We start from the raw sequence: 19,645 nt of genomic DNA, 5'->3' as shown, positions 1-19,645 counted from the left end.
AGAGGGATGGAGGCCACCCTCAGCAGGTTTGCAGGTGACACCAAGCTGAGGGTTCATGACACACCTAAAGGATGAGGTCATCCAGAGGGACCTGGACAAGCTCCAGAAGTGGCCCATGGAATCTCAGGAGATTTAACAAAGTCTGGTCAGGGCAACCCCTGGGATCAGTCCAGGTGGGGGCTGAGCAAATGGAGCAGCCCTGGGGGAAGGATTTGGGGGTGAGAGCTGGACCTGCCCCATCCCAGAACCCCTCGTGCCCTGGGCTGAGCCCCCAGTTTGGGCAGCAGGAAGGGGGGATTCTGCCCCTCTGCCCTGTTCAGGTGAGACCCTACCTGCAGAGCTGCCCCAGCCCTGGGGCCCAGCACAGGAAGGATGTGGAACTGCTGGAGAGAGTCCAGAGGAGGCTCCAGGATGATCAGAGGGATGGAGCAGCTCTGGTGGAAGGAAAGGCTGTGATAATTGGGATTGTTCAGCCTGGATAAGAGAAGCTTTGGGTTGACCTCACTGTGCTTGAAGGCAGCCCACAGGAAAGAGAGAGACTGTTTACAAGGAATGGAGTGACAAGACAAGGGAGAATGGCTTCCCACTGCTAGAGGACAGGCTAGATTAAATATTAGGAAGGAATTCTTCTCTGAGAGGTTGGGGAGACCCTGGTGCTGATTGCCCAGATAAGCTGTGGCTGCCCCTGGATCCCTGGAAGTGTCCAAGGCCAGGCTGGATGGGGCTTGGATCAACCTGGGCTAGCGGAAGGTGTCCAAGGCCAGGACAGGGGGTGGCTCTGGATTTAAGGTCCCTTCCAGCCCAAACCATTCTGTGGTTCTCTGATTCTATGATCACTCACTGAAGAACCCTGCTCTTCTGGCCCCGGTTGGTAGTTGGTAGTTTTACCCTGATTCCTAGAAGAAAACAACATTCTCTTAAAGACCATTATCAAATTAAGTATCAATTACTGTTGTTGTTTTGAACCACATCACAGAAACAAAGTACTTGGAGTCTGATTTCTCCTTCCCAAGATGTAAATCCACCTGATCCAGAGTAGGTCATTGTAGAGATGTCTGTAAGTGCATTTGGTGTTGATGTTGCTGTCTCACAGATTTATACTGGACTTGGCCTCCAAAGGAAGGGAAAGTAGGTAATGGGTATTTTACTGCCTCTCCTCTTCTTGTTAAATTGTCTTCATTTTTTTACTTAGCAGCTGCCTCACTGAGTACTCATCATATGCTACTGAGCCATCTGATGTACAACAGATGTTAAGCACTTAGTGAGGCAGAGAAGGAGGTAAAAGTGTCATATCATGATTAAATGCTTGCTCCAGCTATTCTATAGGGTGACCATAGTGCTTTGTTCTTACATTTAATGTTACAGTGTACTGAACAGGAATAGGCACATGGTTTGGATTAAGCTTGCAACTGCTCTAGTGAAAATAATCCTGTTTTTAAGTAAAGTTACTTTCATAGTAAGAAAAGAAATTGCAAAATATTTTAAATGCACTTTAGAATTATGATTTATGTCTCTCATTAAGATTCTCATCAGCAACTTGGCTGATGCTAATTGCTGCATTAACTTCCCTAGGATTATCATATTTTTTACCATCTTTCTGTAAAAGTGAAATTATCTGGCAGGCTTTCTTTCCCCTGCAAGCATCCCAGCTGAAAGCTGGTGCAGTTTATATGGCAGCAGATTTAACCACAAGAGTCTCTTCATCCTGCAACAGTAGCCTGAGCTTGTAGCAGAGTAGGAAATGAGTAGAAGCTGGAGCTGAAGCTGTCATTGAAGCACAATTAGCTATCAATCTGCTTCCAAGTAAATTTTAAGAACTGAGAAAATTTGGAATGTTGTTGTGCACCTTTAAGTACTTCCACATTGACGTATTTGATCAGGCAAATTAATAAGGAGGGAAGAATTGTTCTTCCATGAGAGATGTGATTTGTGTGAGCTGGAGCTCTTTGCATTCAATGGTGAGATTCAAACCCCAGAATAATGGAGACCCAGTTTTGGGGTCTCAACTAAAAGGCAGGAATTTGGGTGGGTTACCTGGTTCAGTGTTCATAAATCAGAGCAACAGCTTGATAATCTATTTCCTACAGAGAAAAGAGGTTTTATACTAGCAGGACAATCAATATTCATGTTTTCATATAAATTCTGTCCAGATTTATCACTTCTTTTGTACTTTTGTGCTGGTTTAGAAAGGTTGATTTCAATGACTTGATATTAATGAACAAAAGATGTTTAAAAACATTCCAAACAATTTCCAGGAAAGTGTAATCCATTATACAATTTGACAAGTATCCTGTACTTACCTATACTATACCTAGTATCAAATTTAATTAAGCTAAAATTAGTTTACTCCTACAGTAAAGTTGTGATTTCAAGGGTGTGAATCACCAGAAATAGCTTTTGATTATAAGTTACCACATCATTTTGCATGATGAGGAAGACACAGGTATTCCGAGCATTCCATTTCTACTTGAAACTCAGTTGAGTGACTAAGAATGTTCTTGCTGGCTTCATTAGGTTTGGAACCTGGTTCTGTACCCTGGTGTTTGGAAAATTAACTCACCAGACCAGCATATGTACTTTTCCAAATCAAATAATAATATATTTTTGTTAAAAGAATAATTGAAGAGCTCTTCCAAGCCCCACTCATGGCACCTGTGGTCACGTTGGTTAAGGGAGGCTTCATCCATTTTCTCTTGTCTTCTGGTGTGTAAAGATTCTGACAGTGCCCCTCTCACTGTCTTCTCCTCTCATCCCTGCCCTGGAGATCCTGACCAGTCCATTGCTTCTTCAACAGCAAAGTTTGAGTTCTGTAGTCTTCTTTTTGGGGGGAGTGCAATTGTTCCCCTTCTACCTGGTTTCACCAAGGAGCCTCTGTCCATCCACCACATCTCTGTGATATCAAGGAAGTCACAGTACTGGAAGTGTGTCCAAAACTGCCTGTTTCCCACACACATCCGTGTCCAGGCACAGAGAAGGGTCCCTAGGTGCAGCACTTTCTGCACAGAATGAATCACAGGATCACAGGATGTTTTGGATTGGGAAGGAGCTTAAGGATCATCTTGTTCCAACTGGATGATGCAGCTCCAAACCACACTGAAAAGCCCCTCTCCCTGGAGAGAGCCCCATTCAGCCCCCATTAGAATCCAGCCCCAAGCCAACAATGCTTGAAGCCCTTGTCACAGGGTTAGCACGTCTGGCACTTGAGATGTCACCTCTGATCTCTGGAACCCCCTCTGTCCCCAGCTGCCACCATCCGCAGAGTGGCTGTGGGAACATCAACTGCACCAGCTCTTCAGCCAGGTGCTGACCTGCAGGACACATCTGCTTCCAATCAAACCTTTCCCTTGGCTTCAGGGTCCAGAATTTGTCTGATCTTGAATTTCTAGGAGAAAAAGAATGATTTCATAATGACATGCCAGCATGAATTTATCCAGTTATGGATGAGTGGTTTAAATAAAGTAGGTATTGCCGACATTTTATGTACTTTCACATAATTTACTTAATTTACTCCACTGAAAGCAATAAATTTACAAAGTGTAACAGTATTCCTTAATGACTAATTTTAAAACAAGCAGTTAAATAAGGAATTAGATGTTATTTTTTTAAAATATACTGTATGTTTTAAAGAATCAAAGACAAGTAAGCAGATTCTTTTTGAAATCTCTCTGGTTAAAACCAGGTTGAAAGGAATCAAAATAAGGCAACAATATTAGAAGGTTATTGACTTGAACTTCACTGGAATAAGGAGATAACCTCCTTCCCTCTAAAGTTGTTGACCTCTTTGCAACTGCTAATCATTAAAGACATAGCAGTTTAAATAAGCAAGATAATACAAAGTTACAAACAACATAACTAAGTTATAGAAAGAAATTTACCTAATTCTGCAGTTTGTAATTTCATGCTTCTTCTGCTTCTATTCCCTAATAAAATCAAAGGAGGAAGGTAGACTCATTAAAAAGAAAAAAGAACAAAAACTAAGTGACTTTTAAGATTTTGCTTCTCATAATTGTGGAAACAGTAGATTGCATCTTTAAAAGAGAAAAAACCCCAATGTTTTATAGGCCATGTAGCTGGAAAAGTGAGTAACCCAAATCAACCCTTGCCAGTAAATTAATGTTGCTGGTTTAAGTGGGCTTATTCCAAGAGTAGAAAATTCTCCTCTTCCAAGAGTGCCAAATTCCTCAGCGGTTGTCCCTCTTGCAGTCACCTTCCCTGTGTTCCCAGTTCTGTTCTCTCCTCCACTCTCAAGCAATGCCACAGTTTTCACTTTTTTCTTTGCCTGGTGCACTCTGCATTCCAGATACTTTTCCCATCCAACCATGGAGGAGTTCCCACACAAAACATCTGCCATGTAAAAAAACCTAATAGAACACTTTTAAACTTGTTTCAATGCTAAATAATTATAAGTGATAACATCATATATATAAATATGACAAATTGTCATGCTAGTGACTAGCTCTAAGAGGAAGAGAGGGTGCATGGAACACAACAGGGATCAGCTTTAAGCTGGAAATTATCTCATTGTGTGATGGGTTAACCACTGCCCCCACTCATCCAGCCAGTCTCTCACTCACTGCATTCAATAGGAAGGGAGAAGAAGTTAAGATTAAAAAAGCATTTGAGTCAAGACCAGAACATCTGGCTGGAACCAGCTGAAGCTCTGTGGACCCAGCTGTGTCCCACCCCAGCTTCCTTCTGCAGAGGACACCAATGTGCTTGCCCCCCTGCTGACAAAACTTTTCCAGGGACACCCAATACACCTCACTAAAACGATATTCAAAAATTCACTCAGAAAATCTCTTCAGCTGTTTATCCTCTACTGAGATGAATTCAAAATCACAGCTCGAAGCTCAGAGTTGGTCTATGTAACAAGAGGTTTTCTGGAAATGTGTTCTGGAAAAGTGTTCCTAATATATAACAAAACTTTTCAAAGGCAAGGACTTCTGTTCCCAAAAGAAGTGGAGGAGGATGCTAAAAGTCACAGTTAAATACCCAGTCAATATCAGTAGTCATGTGGTAGAACCTGGTAGTAATAACACCAGCAGAACATTTAGAGATTAAAATACAAATAATAAAGCCTTGAAATCTGCCCAGTTATCTGCCCAGTGTGATGAATCACAAGGTAACAACTTTATAAAGTCTATTGTGAATCAAATGGCATTAACCAAAGAGTTAAAGTAAACAAACCAGACTTTTATATCTTACCTCCAGCAGCTTTTGGGAGTCAGTATCAATTCTTAAGTTAAGCACAGAGAAGCACAAAGGATTAGGGAGAAGCTGCAAAGAGAGGTCTTTGAAAGGTTGTTTTCCCTCCTTTGGGAAGAATCTGCTCTGTTTTGGTGGCTGTGGTGCCCGTGGGGTTATAGCAATAAACAGGAGAGCTCAGCCCAAAATGGGCACCGGGGTCACACACTCCTGGTCTGGCTGGGACAGCTCCAGATGTGCAGGCTGCTGTCAAAACAACCCAAACAAAACACACAAGAACTTCCCATTCCATCTGGGACAGCTTCAAGGTCTTCTCAGTTTTGGGGTAACTTTTATTTTGTGGCATTGATCTTGCTTGCAGAATGGACATTGTGATTTTTAATCAGGAAACAAAGGAATAAGATCACCCAGAATGTTTTTGTTTAATGCTGACTTTCAAATTAGCACAAAGAAGAATAATGATGAGGTATGTTTACATTGTGCATGTTATTATATTTACTTATGCTTCTAGAAAATACCTAGAGCTATAGCCGTATAAACCTCCAACCCCGAGCAACCAAGATTCCTGCCCTAAAAAATGGAAAAACTAGTAAGATTTAAAAAGTCACCAGAGTATTACAATGATGTAATTTTTTACTGAACTTTATTTTCATGTTTCTAAAAAATCAGACTTTGAGTTGCCATGGATTTCTCTTTGAGGAAAATTCAGATGTGACTTAAAAGTCAGTCAAAGGTAAATGAGGGTCTTGCATTTTCTCCCCAAAACAAAGTAATGAAAGGGTAAAAAACTGTACAACCATCATCATTCATGTGGCAACAATAAATCTGATTGCAGCAGACTAAACAAGTTCTTTAAACTATGCACTGCTGGGAATAATAGGAGCTGAAAAATGCAAAGATGATACCTTTTCTGGCTATTTCTATGTAGCTCTGCACTTCCCATTGTCTTTCTTCTAGTGGCTGTGCCTCATCAGCCTGAACTGCTGGTTTCAATATGTTTTCCCAGTGTGATGTAGGACATTAACTGTTCCTCCTAGTGAAACCAAAATGAGATGACAAGAAGAACATTAAAGTGATCTTTTAATTTTGTCCCCAAAGATGAAAAGTAAACACAACATGCTCATGCATGGCTTCCTGTAGAGATTCTGTAGTGCTGGAAGTCAGCTAAAGAATCTCTTTAGGTGGGGAGCAGGGACCTATTGCTGTTCTAGGAAAGAATTTTGGCTCACTGTCTATAAATCAATGCCGCTCCAGCTAGTAACAAAAATTAAAGTCTTCATAATAGAATAGAGGGATAGTAAAGTTGTAGACACTTGATACACACAAAGCACTTCTTTGGTCAAATAGAACACAGAAAAATAATCTCAACTGCGTAGGATTTCAAGATGTTGATCTGAAGACAGTTACAGAAAATGGCTCTTTGTCAGGCTTCCTGGACAGAGACACAGAGAAAGCAAATACATAAACTAAATGTTCCTGTCATGCCTGTGGGTTTAGAAGGATACCTTTCTTTTGTGATTTTGCATTGCTAAGAGGCAATTTATACCTGTATCTATCTGACAGCAGATGCTATCGTGCCTTAATCTGACACTAAAGCCAGCTTTATTTTTCTCTTTCTGATAAAATATAACAAAGCCGTATTTGCGGCGTGCAGGCCTCTCTTTGTTAAAATAAGTTATTTTTACGTTGCAGGTCTTCCAACTATTGGCTCAACCGCATCCAGTCTTTTCTCTACTGCAACGAGAACGGGCTCCTGGGGAGCTTTTCTGAGGAGACCCACACGTGCACCTGCCCCAATGACCAGGTGGCCTGCCACGGGTTCCTGCCCTGCACGGTCGGGGACGGCCCCGCGTGCCTGAGCTGCGCCCCCGACAACCGCACGCGCTGCGGGAGCTGCAACGCCGGCTACATGCTGAGCCAGGGGCTCTGCAAGCCCGAGGTGGCCGACTCCACCGAGCACTACATCGGCTTCGAGACGGACCTGCAGGACCTGGAGATGAAGTATTTGCTGCAGAAGACAGACCGGAGGATCGAGGTCCACGCCATTTTCATCAGCAACGACATGCGCCTCAACAGCTGGTTCGATCCCTCGTGGCGCAAGAGGATGCTCCTGACTCTTAAGAGCAACAAGTACAAGTCCAGCCTGGTCCATATGATACTGGGCCTCTCTCTGCAAATTTGCCTGACTAAGAACAGCACCTTAGAGCCTGTCCTTGCTGTTTATATCAACCCTTTTGGGGGCAGCCACTCTGAGAGCTGGTTTATGCCTGTGAATGAAAACAATTTCCCAGACTGGGAGCGGACTAAACTGGACTTACCCCTTCAGTGTTATAACTGGACGCTGACTCTGGGCAACAAGTGGAAGACATTTTTTGAAACTGTGCACATCTATTTGAGGAGTCGAATAAAGTCAAATGGTCCAAATGGCAATGAGAGCATCTACTATGAACCCCTGGAATTTATTGATCCCTCAAGAAATCTGGGCTACATGAAAATCAACAACATCCAAGTGTTTGGCTACAGCATGCACTTCGACCCAGAAGCAATTCGAGACTTGATTTTGCAGCTGGACTACCCCTACACTCAGGGCTCACAGGACTCAGCACTTTTGCAGCTGTTGGAGATTCGGGATCGTGTAAATAAACTCTCTCCACCCGGCCAACGTCGTCTGGACCTCTTCTCTTGCTTGCTCCGTCATAGACTCAAACTGTCTACCAGTGAAGTGGTGAGGATCCAATCTGCTTTGCAGGCCTTTAATGCCAAATTGCCAAACACAGTGGATTATGACACAACCAAATTATGTAGTTAACCATAAATGTGAAGCACAACACAAAACCTTGAAGGAGTTTTTACAGTGCTTTTGTGGAACAGTTTATGTTTGGAAGAGTAAATTTAAATTGTCTTTTCAATATCTGTCTTATATCAGTCAATACTGTTGGATGGCAATTTACACACATGAACTTGCTGACAATGAATATATTATACCTGCAGTTTTGGTTTATGAATGAAATAAATACTGACACCAGTCTAGAAGACATTCTACTTTTTACAATAAATTTCATTTGTAATTTTATATGTTCCGTGGCAATGCTTTTGTGCATTACATTCTCTAGAGGGAACATAGAAGGAGACCAATAAAATTTTGTAGCTGAACAGTTATTACAAAGAAATGCTGTGGGATTCTTTTTTCTTACACAAAAGTAGTAACTTTGGTACACTTTTGTGTGTGTTGAACTCAGGAGGGGTAGGTAAAGAGATTGACTCCAGATTTTAAGAGAAACTGTCAAAAAGTCAAAGCCATAGGAAATTTTATTTTTAGGATATGGATCTAAATTCATGCTGGGATGAAGTGACAACTGCAGTGAAGCTTTGCATGCTCCACCTGAGTCTTGTCCTTTCCAAGGTGCTCCATGTGACATCCAGACATCAGTGAGTGTTTTAGGATGGGCAGGAGGTTGGAACTGTGGGATGCACAGCAGTGGAAGGCTGCATTAGCTCTACAGGACACAGGTGAGAGGATGTCTGCAAATGACCAAAATTCTTTTCAAAAGTCTTTTCTTAGCATATTTACCAAAAGAATCAAGTATATACACACATTGCCTCCTCCCAAATACACGCATTATAATCTTCAAATTCTCTGTTTTGAACTGTTCACCCAAGTACAGCCATGCTGCTTAGATTAAAATTAATGTTTAAAATTTACATGTTTTAAAATTCTTTAGTAGATGGGTATTTTTTTTCATTTTCAGTGCAGGAATTTTCAGTTTTTAAAAATATCCCCTTTTACTGATACAAGAAATCCAGTTTATAAAGCTGGCAGTGCGAGTCATTAATTAAACATTATAAATTACTGAAAGTAATTAAATGTGAATGTCTGTGAATCAGAATTAGGTTCTTTGCCATTTGACACATCCCAGCAGAAAAAAAAAGCACATCTGAGACAGCAGAACCTGGGATTCACAAGAAGCTTTTGCTGCCTCTTGCAAGAGAACAGAACAAATGGCTGGACTGTCAGCAGTCCTCATTATTAAATGCAGGGTAAAGTGAAGGAAATTGATACAAAATGGTTTAGTAGTACCTCCTTACATTCGGTCTGAATCTGTGTCATAGATTTAAAAGACAATTTGAATTTTTTAAAAGGGAAAGAATTACATAAAGAATGATATTTCATGGGCAAGCACAGAAAGCAAAATCCCCCATTTCATTCATACACAATTTTAATTCAGCTGGACTTCTATTCAATGAAATTCACATTATTCATTACAATTTGTTATATTACAGTGTCATTTGAATTCATCCTAATCTGAGTTTAAGGCACACTCCTCACTTCCAGGAATACCCCAGCAGCTCAGGGGAGAAAACACCTTTTAAGTGAATGAAGACAAGGTAAAATACAAGGACAGAAACTCTTTAGAAAGCCCACTCCCAAGGGAAATATTTCCCTGAGTGATTCTTGTCTCTCGTGATTTAAGAAATATTTATCTGCTTTAATGCTTTTAAACCATCTATTTGGATAATTCCTCAGACCTTCTATACTAAGAAGTGACTCAGAACTAAAATTAACAATTTTTGGGGTTTTTTTGTTTGTTTATTTCTTTCTTTGGTGTTTGTTTTTGGTTCTTTTTTTTTCTTTATTTGTTTGGGTTGTTTTTTTTTTTGGTGCTGGAGGAATTAATCCATAGATTAATTCCTGTTTGTTTTCTTTTGCTTATAATTAAAGTATCTCAGCCTCTCTTCTACATGCCCAGATTTTGGTTTGCTCTTCCATTAGTAAGAGATTCCCAAGTTAAAATAATCAGTATTTCTGTTTTCATCCTCGAGTCTTTCTTTTGCTCTTTTCTTATATTTTTGGCAACTATAATAACTTGAAAAATTAGATAGTTGGGTTTTACTACTCAGTACCTTGTTTAGTCTTTTCAAACAAGCGAAAGACTGATAAAGTGAACAAAAAGCAAAAATAAAAGTCCTCTTCTGCTTATAGAAAGTAAAAGTTATGATGGAAGTGTGAGGCAATGATAAAGCATTTGCTTTCTTTCACTAAGGAAAAATACCAGTTGTCACAGTAAGTGTTCTGAGGAGGTTTCCCCCCACCTTTCATCCTCCTTCTTAAAATTTTCCCCTATGAATGCTTTTACTTTCTTGTCTGAGTTAGGGTGGTTTTTTTAACATATCTTTCTCTGCCAAGATTTAAAGTTCTTCACTGTGCATAAATATGTCCATAATAGAAGATACAGATCAGAAGAAGCCCCAAAAGTGAGACATCACCTGATTACTACACAACACATTCATTGTGTTGGACTGGAGTAGTGGAAACCTTCTGTCATTACTCACTAGCTTTGTGCCAGATTTCCTAGCCCACTAGTCATGGACTAGTTTTGGATTTTGGAACCTGTAGGCTCATGGAATAGGGAGAATTTTTATTTTACCAGAACTGGATTCTATAAAGATAAATGTGATAGGAAAAAAAACCCTGCAAGTGCATATTGAGAACAAAAAAGGCACAGGTTTATTTGGTTCTCAAACAGGAGACAAAAATATTTCCCTTTTGACATTTTTTCCAATTGAAAGCTTTCTATGTTCTCAAAAAACTTCAGGATTTTTTTTTAGAAAAATATGAGTCTCGATAAGTCAAATCAGCAAACGATTTGATCCATAAGAAAGTTTTGCAATAAGATATGAACCCAATGGTGGAGAAGAAAGAACTGTGGCTACATCCATGTGCACTCATTTCCATCTGGGTGTTGCAGATGTTTGGAGTGAGCAGATCCTGGTGCTTTCTGCTGGCATTCACCAATGCTGCTATTTCCTGCCATCATAAACTGAAAAAAAAAAAAACAAAGCAAGGAAAGGATAGTAATAGAGAATCACAGAATCATGGAAATCTAGACTTGTTTAGGTTGGAAAGGACATAAAGCCCATCCAATGCCACCCCTGCCATGGGCAGGAACACCCTCCACTAGCCCAGGTTGCTCCAAGTCCTGTCCAGCCTTGCCTTGGACACTCCCAGGGATCCAGGGGCAGCCACAGCTCCTCTGGGCACCCTGTGCCAGGGCCTCCCCACCCTCACAGGGAGGAATTTCTTCCCAATATCCAATCTAACTGTACTCTCCTTCTATTTAAAGTCCCTTGTCCTTGTCCTGTCACTGCCTGTGTACGGTACCCATGGAATGGCACACTGACAGCCTAGGACAATATCCAGAACAAATTCTAGTGACTACAGGTAGTCATTAATTAGAACACAGTCACCATCTTGCTTAAGTGGAGGCTTGTCTGATACAAAACTCTCCTAGCATTATTTTCCAAGCAAATCCAATCTAGATCATGTCTGAAGTGTGGGAGCCAAGTTAATGTCTAGAAGAGACTGCAGTAAGGATGGGCCCCCTTATCACTACCTGGGAACCAGAATTAGGTTTCTCAGACTGATCCAAGTCTCTGGTTGACAAAAATCAGAATACAGAGTCTGAATTGAATAACATTAAAAATATAGTGAATATGAATAAACTCTCATTTCTCTCATTGCTTGCTGAAAAAAATATAGATGGGAAGAAAATGCATTCATATCCTAGTGGCTGAAGACAGGGAGAGGTGTAGTCACATTTCAGGGTGTTTCTTCCCAAAATTTGAGGGAGAGCCTTTGTTTCCAAAGATATGCATATGCTGACTGCATTTCTTGTGGAAGTGCTTTTTTGGCAGACACCTCAAGCAAAGAGGCAAAAGCCAAAAAAAAAAAGTCGGTTTTCCCAGGCTGAATGAGCAGCCTGTGCAGGAAGGAGTACGGAGAATGTGGGAGGGGGCTACAGCTGTCTGAAGGTCCTTTCTCTGAAGATGCAGCACGTGTTCCAGGGAAAAAACAAAATGTCATGGGAAAGAAAAGTGTTTCACACCCTCCTTTCTGCTTGTACTGACAGCAAGTAGGTAAATGGGATATGGTGAAGGGTCAGTGTCTTACCATCCAGCAGCCACTGTTTCTGTGTCAGGTAGGGGATGGAATCTGAGCTACTGTCACCCTTGGCAATGGGATCACCCTCTGGATGGTGCATCCAGGGCTCTCGACAAGGTGGTTGGAGTGCAAGGGGGAAGCTAGGGAAAAGTAGAGAGAGAAAAGGAACCAAGATTTCATTTGAGTAGGCTTTTAAAAAAGCAAGAGAGCCTGTATGCCTCGTCACAGCTAAAAGCAGAGGCCAAGCTCTCCCTGGGTGTGGATGAGGTTTGGAAGCATGGAATGTTTAATGAGAAACAGTGCTGGGAGACCTCAACATCAGAGCAAATGTAGTGTTAATGCTGATGTGTAGGATTCATGGGGCCAGTTTGTGGGACTGCAGGACTGACTTTGGGGTCTATTCACTCAGCTTCATTCTCTACGCACAGAATCTACTCCAGAAGTAGCACATACCTAACACTTTCTGCATACACAGACCATGGATAGAGCAACCCATAGCCCTGGGTCACAGTGGATAAAATGTCAACTTATCCACACTGCAGAGAAGTAAGTGTATGGATTTCTGACATTCTGGTTTCACATATTTGGCAGTGTGGCCACATCAGAGATGACACCGCTTTGGGAGAGAGCGCATGTGGGAGAGCAGGGTCATAAATTCTTTCTTTCCCTGCCAAACCAACAACAGTAAGGTGTGAATTATGACCAAAGAAACAGTTTCACCTCCCAGAAATGGTGAAATTTTCCTTTCCTGAGGATTACTCATTGGATATTAATGTGCATCTAAAAATATCAGTGTATCTTGTCAGCATTCACATGTTGCCGTGTTTTAGGGAACATTCAGTGCAACATGCAGATATGAAAGGGAAACTCAAAAAATGCCTGTCTTAGTAACAATAGGTGCTGCAGGATTGCTCACCCTCTGGTCACACCTGCACAAGGCATTGTTTGTCTGCCTATAATCTGCTTTTGGTGATGCCTTAAGCTTTAGCTTTCATATTTTCCAGATTCTGTACTGCATTAGTTCATAACTCTGAACTTCACATTAAGTGTTAGCAAGCTCTCCTCACAGTTTAGTTAGACACAACAATCCTTTTGCAGCCTGAGAACCAAGGACACCACTGCAGCTTCAGGCCCAAAAAGTATAAACAACAGCAAACTGAGGATTGCAATCTGGGAGGATGTGACTTCATAACCTGAAGCTGTCACTGGACAATTAACCCCAATATGTAAATGGACCAAAACTTATAAAAGTGTGAAAACTCGTGACCTGTTGTCCATCTTGGGTGTAGCCTCAGCCAGGCTCTTGTACTGCCCAAGGTGTATCCTGTGAAGGCCTTTTTAATAAATATCTACTTAATTCCTTTAACTCTGTCTAGCCTCTGTTCTAGGCAGACTCTCAAGGCATCATCAGCTCACAGCAGACAGAAAAGAGCTTGAAACCACCTGGGAGGCAGAGATAGCTTTGCTCTGAAAGCAGTGCTCCCCTAAGAGGGACTAATCCAGAGCGTGACCACCTTTCAACACATTCCAAGAGCTTTATCTTTTTAGAAAAAAGCTTTTTGCCAATTCTCAGCTGACAGGGAAGAGAGGAGAGGAGGAGTAAAACAAAGTGAGGTGTGTACATATCAAACCACAATTCTTCAGTGGGAAGAAAAGGGAGAACAAAGTGTCTTTGAAGAGCTTTGGGATCTCATCACAGCTGTGTAACTCACTCCAAGAGCATTTAGGTACCACAGGGATAACAGAAGACCAAAAATGCAAAGATCAGGTACAAACACTGAGCATACATGTGACAGAAGAAAATCGACCATCACTAGTTTTGAACACACAAATCTTTGTCTTACATCTTTCCCTCACTCTCAGCAGAGAAGAAACTTGAAGCATTAAACAGGAATAGAAGATTGACAAAAGATAATTCATGGTATAAATGTGTAGAGCTTCTTTCATGTGTCCTTTTCATTGGGGTCCCTCATGTCCCCCTCAGTTATTCAGTTCACCAGGTATGTATTAAGGCATAACTCCTTTGCCTATAAAATTAAGACATCACAACATGTGACTTATAGTTGTGTAAGATGTCCAAATAATTTTAAATAACCATATGTCTTGCCTATCACTATAAATTTTCCAACTAAGCTCTTCCTCAGATCAAACAAACAAAACCAGACCAAAACCCCCCCATCCCAAAATAATACAGACAATTTCCACGAGATTAGACAGTAATTCGACCATGTATCATCTCTATGAATTTTTATTTTTTAAAAACTGGTTTTGTAGCACTGTCTTTCTATGAATTTAATTACTCTCTTGCTGTCCAGTGCCTAAGATTTCCCTCCCAGAATCTCTATTTCTGAAGGGACTAGTCTGACAGCTTGAGATGTGAAAGTTCTTGTTTAACAGCAGGACATCAGAGAGCATCACAGCTACCTTTTTAATATTTAGATGTATCAAGTTAAGATGAGGACTGTGCTGCTAAGCATTTTAAAACTGCTGACTTGTCAACACAAAATAGAAAATGGAAATTCTTAGCTATGAATTTTATGTGGACTCCAAACATTAAAGCCTCTAGTCAATCAGAATTTAGTCATAAACATGTAAAAGTACCAAGCATTTATTTTCATACATTATTTTTCATCTTTAACAGACTCAGAGAGCAAGATGAACACAGGAACTGACTGAGATTGAAAACATTGGTGCTATTTCTAATATGCCTTTGGTAGAAGGGAATACATTGATGACAATTTTTTTTTTCCTTCATTGGAAAGGCAGTATTCTGTCATATTCTCTTAAAATAAATTGGAGAGACTATATTCCTTCACTTCAACCCAGAAATATATGATTTTTTTTGTGTGAATATTTAGTAAAGTAGCTGGATTCTATACACACCCTTAGTCACTGCACTGCCTGGTTACTTTTTTCCTTAAGAGACAGCTTTTAATATCATTGATAGAGTTGGGAAAAGCTATTCTCTAAAGATCTTGGACACACTGGGCAGTAATCCCCCTGCAAGTGCAGATATTTGACTTTCAGGTTAATAGATGTCATTTCCACCTAAGCACTCGGGGAACAGGCAATTCTTGAGCAGGTGAAGTTGCTCTGTAAGCAAGACCTTTGTAACACTGCTAAAGGTAACAAACATTTCAGGTGGCTGAATCCATCCCTGCCCACGTGGAGGCATCCAGCTGGTGAAACTTATGGCATCTGTAATGAAGGCTTTAAGACAGGAGCCTCTTCTATTTGCAATAAAGCTCTGAAGGGCAATTTGGACATCTCATTAGCCTGCACCTGTCCATCAGCAATCCAAAGGTCCAAGGTTGCTAGTCTAGATTAGATGTGTAATATTAGGCAATGTGAATAAACCAGCCCAGAACTACAAAGCCATTCTTGACAATTCTGTGGAGCCTAGGCCCGTTTTCTATAAAAAAATCTGCAGTATACATAAGAGACAAAGAGCAAAAAAAGAACAAATAAATGGAAAAAGAAAAAAAAAAATAAAAATTCCACCAGTCATAGATATAAAAAAAACAGTTATTAAGAAAAAAAATTTTAAAAAATTAAGACGTGATTAAGGCCCACATTTAGCCACTGCATTGAACTGTGGAATCACAAATTGGTTTGGAATCCCACGATGGTTTGAGTTGGAAGGACCTTACAGATCATCCAGTCCCACCCCTGCCATGGTGGGACCTTCCCCTATCCCAGGTTGCTCCAAGTCCCATCCAACCTGGCCTTGGACACTTCCAGGGATCCAGGGGACCTCCACAGCTTCTCTGGGCACCCTGTGCCAGGGCCTCCCCATCCTCAGAGGGAAGACATTTTTCCTGTTGTCTGTCAGTTTGAAGCCATTCCCCCCTATCCTGGCACTCCAGTTCCTGACAAATTGTCCCTCTCCAGTTCCTGGAGCCCCTTCAGACCCTGGAAGTTGCTGTGAGGTCTCCATGCAACCTTCCCTTCTCTGGGCTGAACATTCCCAGCCTGGCTCCAGAGGGGAAGCGCTCCAGTCCCCTTATCAATTTCATGGCCTCCTCTGGACTCATTCCAATATTTTCATGTCCTTATCTGGGAGACACCAGGACTGGACACAGAGCTCCAGGTGCCCTCAGCAGAGCAGAGCAGAGGGAATGTGCTGGAATGTACTGAGGGTGCCTTGGTCCCACTGCCTGTGGAACAGAGCTGTGCAGAAAGGTTCCCTAGCACACCGAAATTCAGCAGGGTGTGTGGTGCAGCTGCATGTGGAGGCTACAGCACAGTCACACCTCAAGGAAATATTTTTAACACATTAGGAGAAAATGTAAAATCTCCTTATGAAATATGATGTTTGGATTTATAACTGAGTTTCCCCTGGTAAGTTCTGGGAAATTTCCCTAAATCAAATTAAACGCAGGGAGCTCAGCTGGCCTCATAAATCACCTGTCTAAACTAGGAATGCTTCAAGTGATGCACGTCCAAGTCAGGAAGCGTGACAATAAATTTGATGACATGAAATGAGCCTGTTAGGCCTGGATAAAACTGTGAATAGGCAGTTTTTATGCCTTTCCTAGACAACTACAAATGAGGCTTGCTTTTGTAAAATGCTGGATGAAGTGTCTACATGTGCAGCTACAGCCACATTGGATCTTATTCAAAGCAATGAGAAGTTTTCTGCTCAAAGAATTTTGGAGGTTACTCCAACATTTGAACCTGCAAATGTTCAAATGAATATCAGGTCTTGGATTTCTCTTTCTCCGATGTCTGTGCTATCAGGCAGGAGGGAACTAAACTGGAATGCAGTGTGATTAACACAAAGATCAGAAGGGCTTTGGAGCATCTCTCTGGTGAGGAGAAACTGTGGGAGATGGGTCTGATTAGTTTGGAGAAGAGAATGTTTAGAGGGGATTTCATCAATCTGTAAAAATATCCCGAGGGCAATTGCCAAGGGGATGGTGCCAAACGGTGTTCAGAGATGCCCAGTGACAGGACAAGAAGTGATGGCCATAAATTAGCCAACCACAGCATGGAGGGTGGCAGAGCACCAGAGCAGCTGCCCAGGGAGGGCCTGGAGTCTTCCCCCCCTGGAAACATTCCAAACCCACCTGGATGTGCCCCTGTGTCTCCAGGTGACCCTGTCTTGGCAAGGGGTGGGACACAGGGTCTCCAGAGGTCTCCCCAGCCCTAAGGACTCTGCAATTCTGTGAATGAAGCCCCTTCAGCTTTGGAAATTTATTGCTGGGATAAGAACAAGACCTTCTTGCTCCTTACAGAATGTCACTAATTCACAATGTAAAGCAAAACTCTGAGACTGTCCAAGATTTAATAAATGAGAAGAAAAGCTGAGAGAGCTGGGGCTGTGAGAAGGCTCCAGAGAGATCCTAGAACCCCTCCCAGTGCCCAAAGGGGAACTCCTCCAAGGAACTTCATTGCTCACACCTCTCCTCAGGAAAGGGTCAGGAGAAAACAGCCCATTATCTTTCAAAATCTTGTTATAGACAACGATAAAACACACATTAAAGCAAAGAATTAGTTATCAGCATATTGAAAATATTGCCACAATAATCAGAGAATTAATATAGGTTCAGATCAAATTATTAGAATAAAAATAAAGAGTAGAATACTATTACACAAAATAATAATAATAATAATAATAATAATAATAATAATAATAATAATAATAATTAGAAACACTAATGGTAATATTTAAACCCATTCCATGGCTTCAGGCAATGGAATGTCATGGGAGGAACACCAAGATACACCATCCCATCTCCTTTGCTGGAGAAGCAGGATGTGATTTCCCACACATTCCCCACCAGCCCCCAGGGACAGGCTTGGTATTTTCACGTGTTTTCCAACAATTTTATCCACTTTTATATTCCTTCATTGGTATGAAAGTCCCTACCATAAATGAATTCACTGCATGTGGTGCATTTTGCGTAAGTTAAATATTTGAGATTTGTTCTCTTTGTTACCTCTAAGCTGATTTTGTCCAGCTCCAGTTGGAGTACACAGCACAAAATAAAACACCTATATCTGACTGACATGCTAACAAAAAGAAATAAATAATATACTCTGACAGGACTTTCAATGCTTCCCTGATCTACCCTATTAACCCCAGAGGACACATTAAAAGCTCAGCACACAGTTTCAAGTTTTCCAGTGGGACTCTGATGGCCAAGTTTCCATTTAGAAGGATGTTGGCTTGCCTTTGTTTTCATTTCCAGAGTGCTTCATTAAGCTTACAAATGTTTAATTAAGTTTTATTAAATGCATTAAGCTGAGAGTAAGGAGCTGCACTTTGCACACTGGGTGAAATGGACTCAGTGGAAAAAGCCCATTATCAAGAGTGATCAAGATTGATCTTTGAATGCTTTGGCCAATTTGTAGCTAGAGGGAGGCTGATTTTTGTTTGCTGTTTATTTAAGGGAATGAGTCATACAAGTAAAAAATAAATCATTGTTTTGATTAGCCATTTTTTCTCTTTATTTTTTCTTTTTTTTTAATTTCCTTGTAGCAAGTGTCTATTCTCCCTGTTAGAGGCAGGCTGCACTGGCTCCTTTAGGAAGTACTGATGTTTTGCCAGCTCAGGGATTTTACTGTAAGGCTGATGATACCAGATTTGTTTTAAAGGCCAGATTTTGGAAAGCTGTCATGGAGTGAGTCTTCATTATGTGCACACAAAAAACTTGATATCCTCAAGGCTAGAAATAATTGGTGATATAATGGGAATATTGTGGAGAACAGCCTTCCAGGTGGCATGTCCCATACCAGGCTTGAGCTAAAAGAAAAATCCAAAGATTTTTAAGCTGCCAAAGCCATCTGATATATAAAAGTTTCTGATAAATAAAACCTCCAGTTTCTGTGGCTGACAAAAATCTCACTGTCCTTGCCCTGGGTAAAACTGACATCTGTGGGAGAAAGTCCCTGACTGGAAAAATTAAAAACAATACACTGACTTAAACACTAAATTACAATGCAGTCTCATGCTTTTGAAGGCAGATTCCAAGGAACAAAAGTTTGTTGTTTATCTTATCATTCTTATTATGTGTAATTTATGCTAATATATATATTCCTGATTACTGGTGGTTTTTTTTAACTTGGAAGTCTACAACTAATCAAAGGACTACTGCTATCCTTGGCTGAACTTTAATTTTTGTGCTCAAAAAGTTGTACCTGCTACAACATCTTGGCTCCTTGGGAAGATACTTGTTTTGGAAGAGAGTAAACTCTTCATTCAACATGTCCACTATTTTTGAGTTAGTTCATATATACTTTGTGCTAATTGGAATAGAACCTTAAGTTGACTTAATTACTGTATCAATCGAGCACTGAATCTGCACCAAACAGAGCAACTATTTAATTTGCTAATGAAACTCTACCATATCCCTGCTTCGAAAATAAACTAAGCATGAGAAAGGAATTGGGAAAAAGAGCCTTAAAATGTCAAAGGAAGAGAGTAAGACAAGCAGGTGCTCCAGATCCCCCTACAGAGTTTGGGGAGAGCCCAGTGGGGCAGACACCCACAGTGCA

At 41.0% G+C, this 19,645-nt stretch overlaps 1 protein-coding gene across 3 annotated transcripts in view; it reads left to right on the top strand.

Moving 5' to 3' along the window:
• The window catches only part of BRINP3 (BMP/retinoic acid inducible neural specific 3), a 662,162-nt gene extending 653,787 nt beyond the window's left edge, over positions 1–8,375 (top strand). For all 3 annotated transcript variants that reach the window (XM_086842781.1, XM_086842782.1, XM_023931559.2), the window contains one exon: positions 6,898–8,375. In XM_086842781.1, the coding sequence (XP_086698907.1) occupies positions 6,898–8,014 (1,117 nt within the window). In that variant the 3' untranslated portion in view covers positions 8,015–8,375. The remainder of the gene's footprint in view (positions 1–6,897) is intronic.
• Positions 8,376–19,645: the final 11,270 nt, after the last annotated feature.

Source organism: Cyanistes caeruleus, chromosome 9, assembly GCF_971803275.1.
Source record: "Cyanistes caeruleus chromosome 9, bCyaCae1.hap1.1, whole genome shotgun sequence".
Taxonomy (NCBI): domain Eukaryota; kingdom Metazoa; phylum Chordata; class Aves; order Passeriformes; family Paridae; genus Cyanistes; species Cyanistes caeruleus.
The sequence above is the reverse complement of the archived record's forward strand: the minus strand, read 5'-3'. Positions and strand labels throughout refer to the sequence as shown.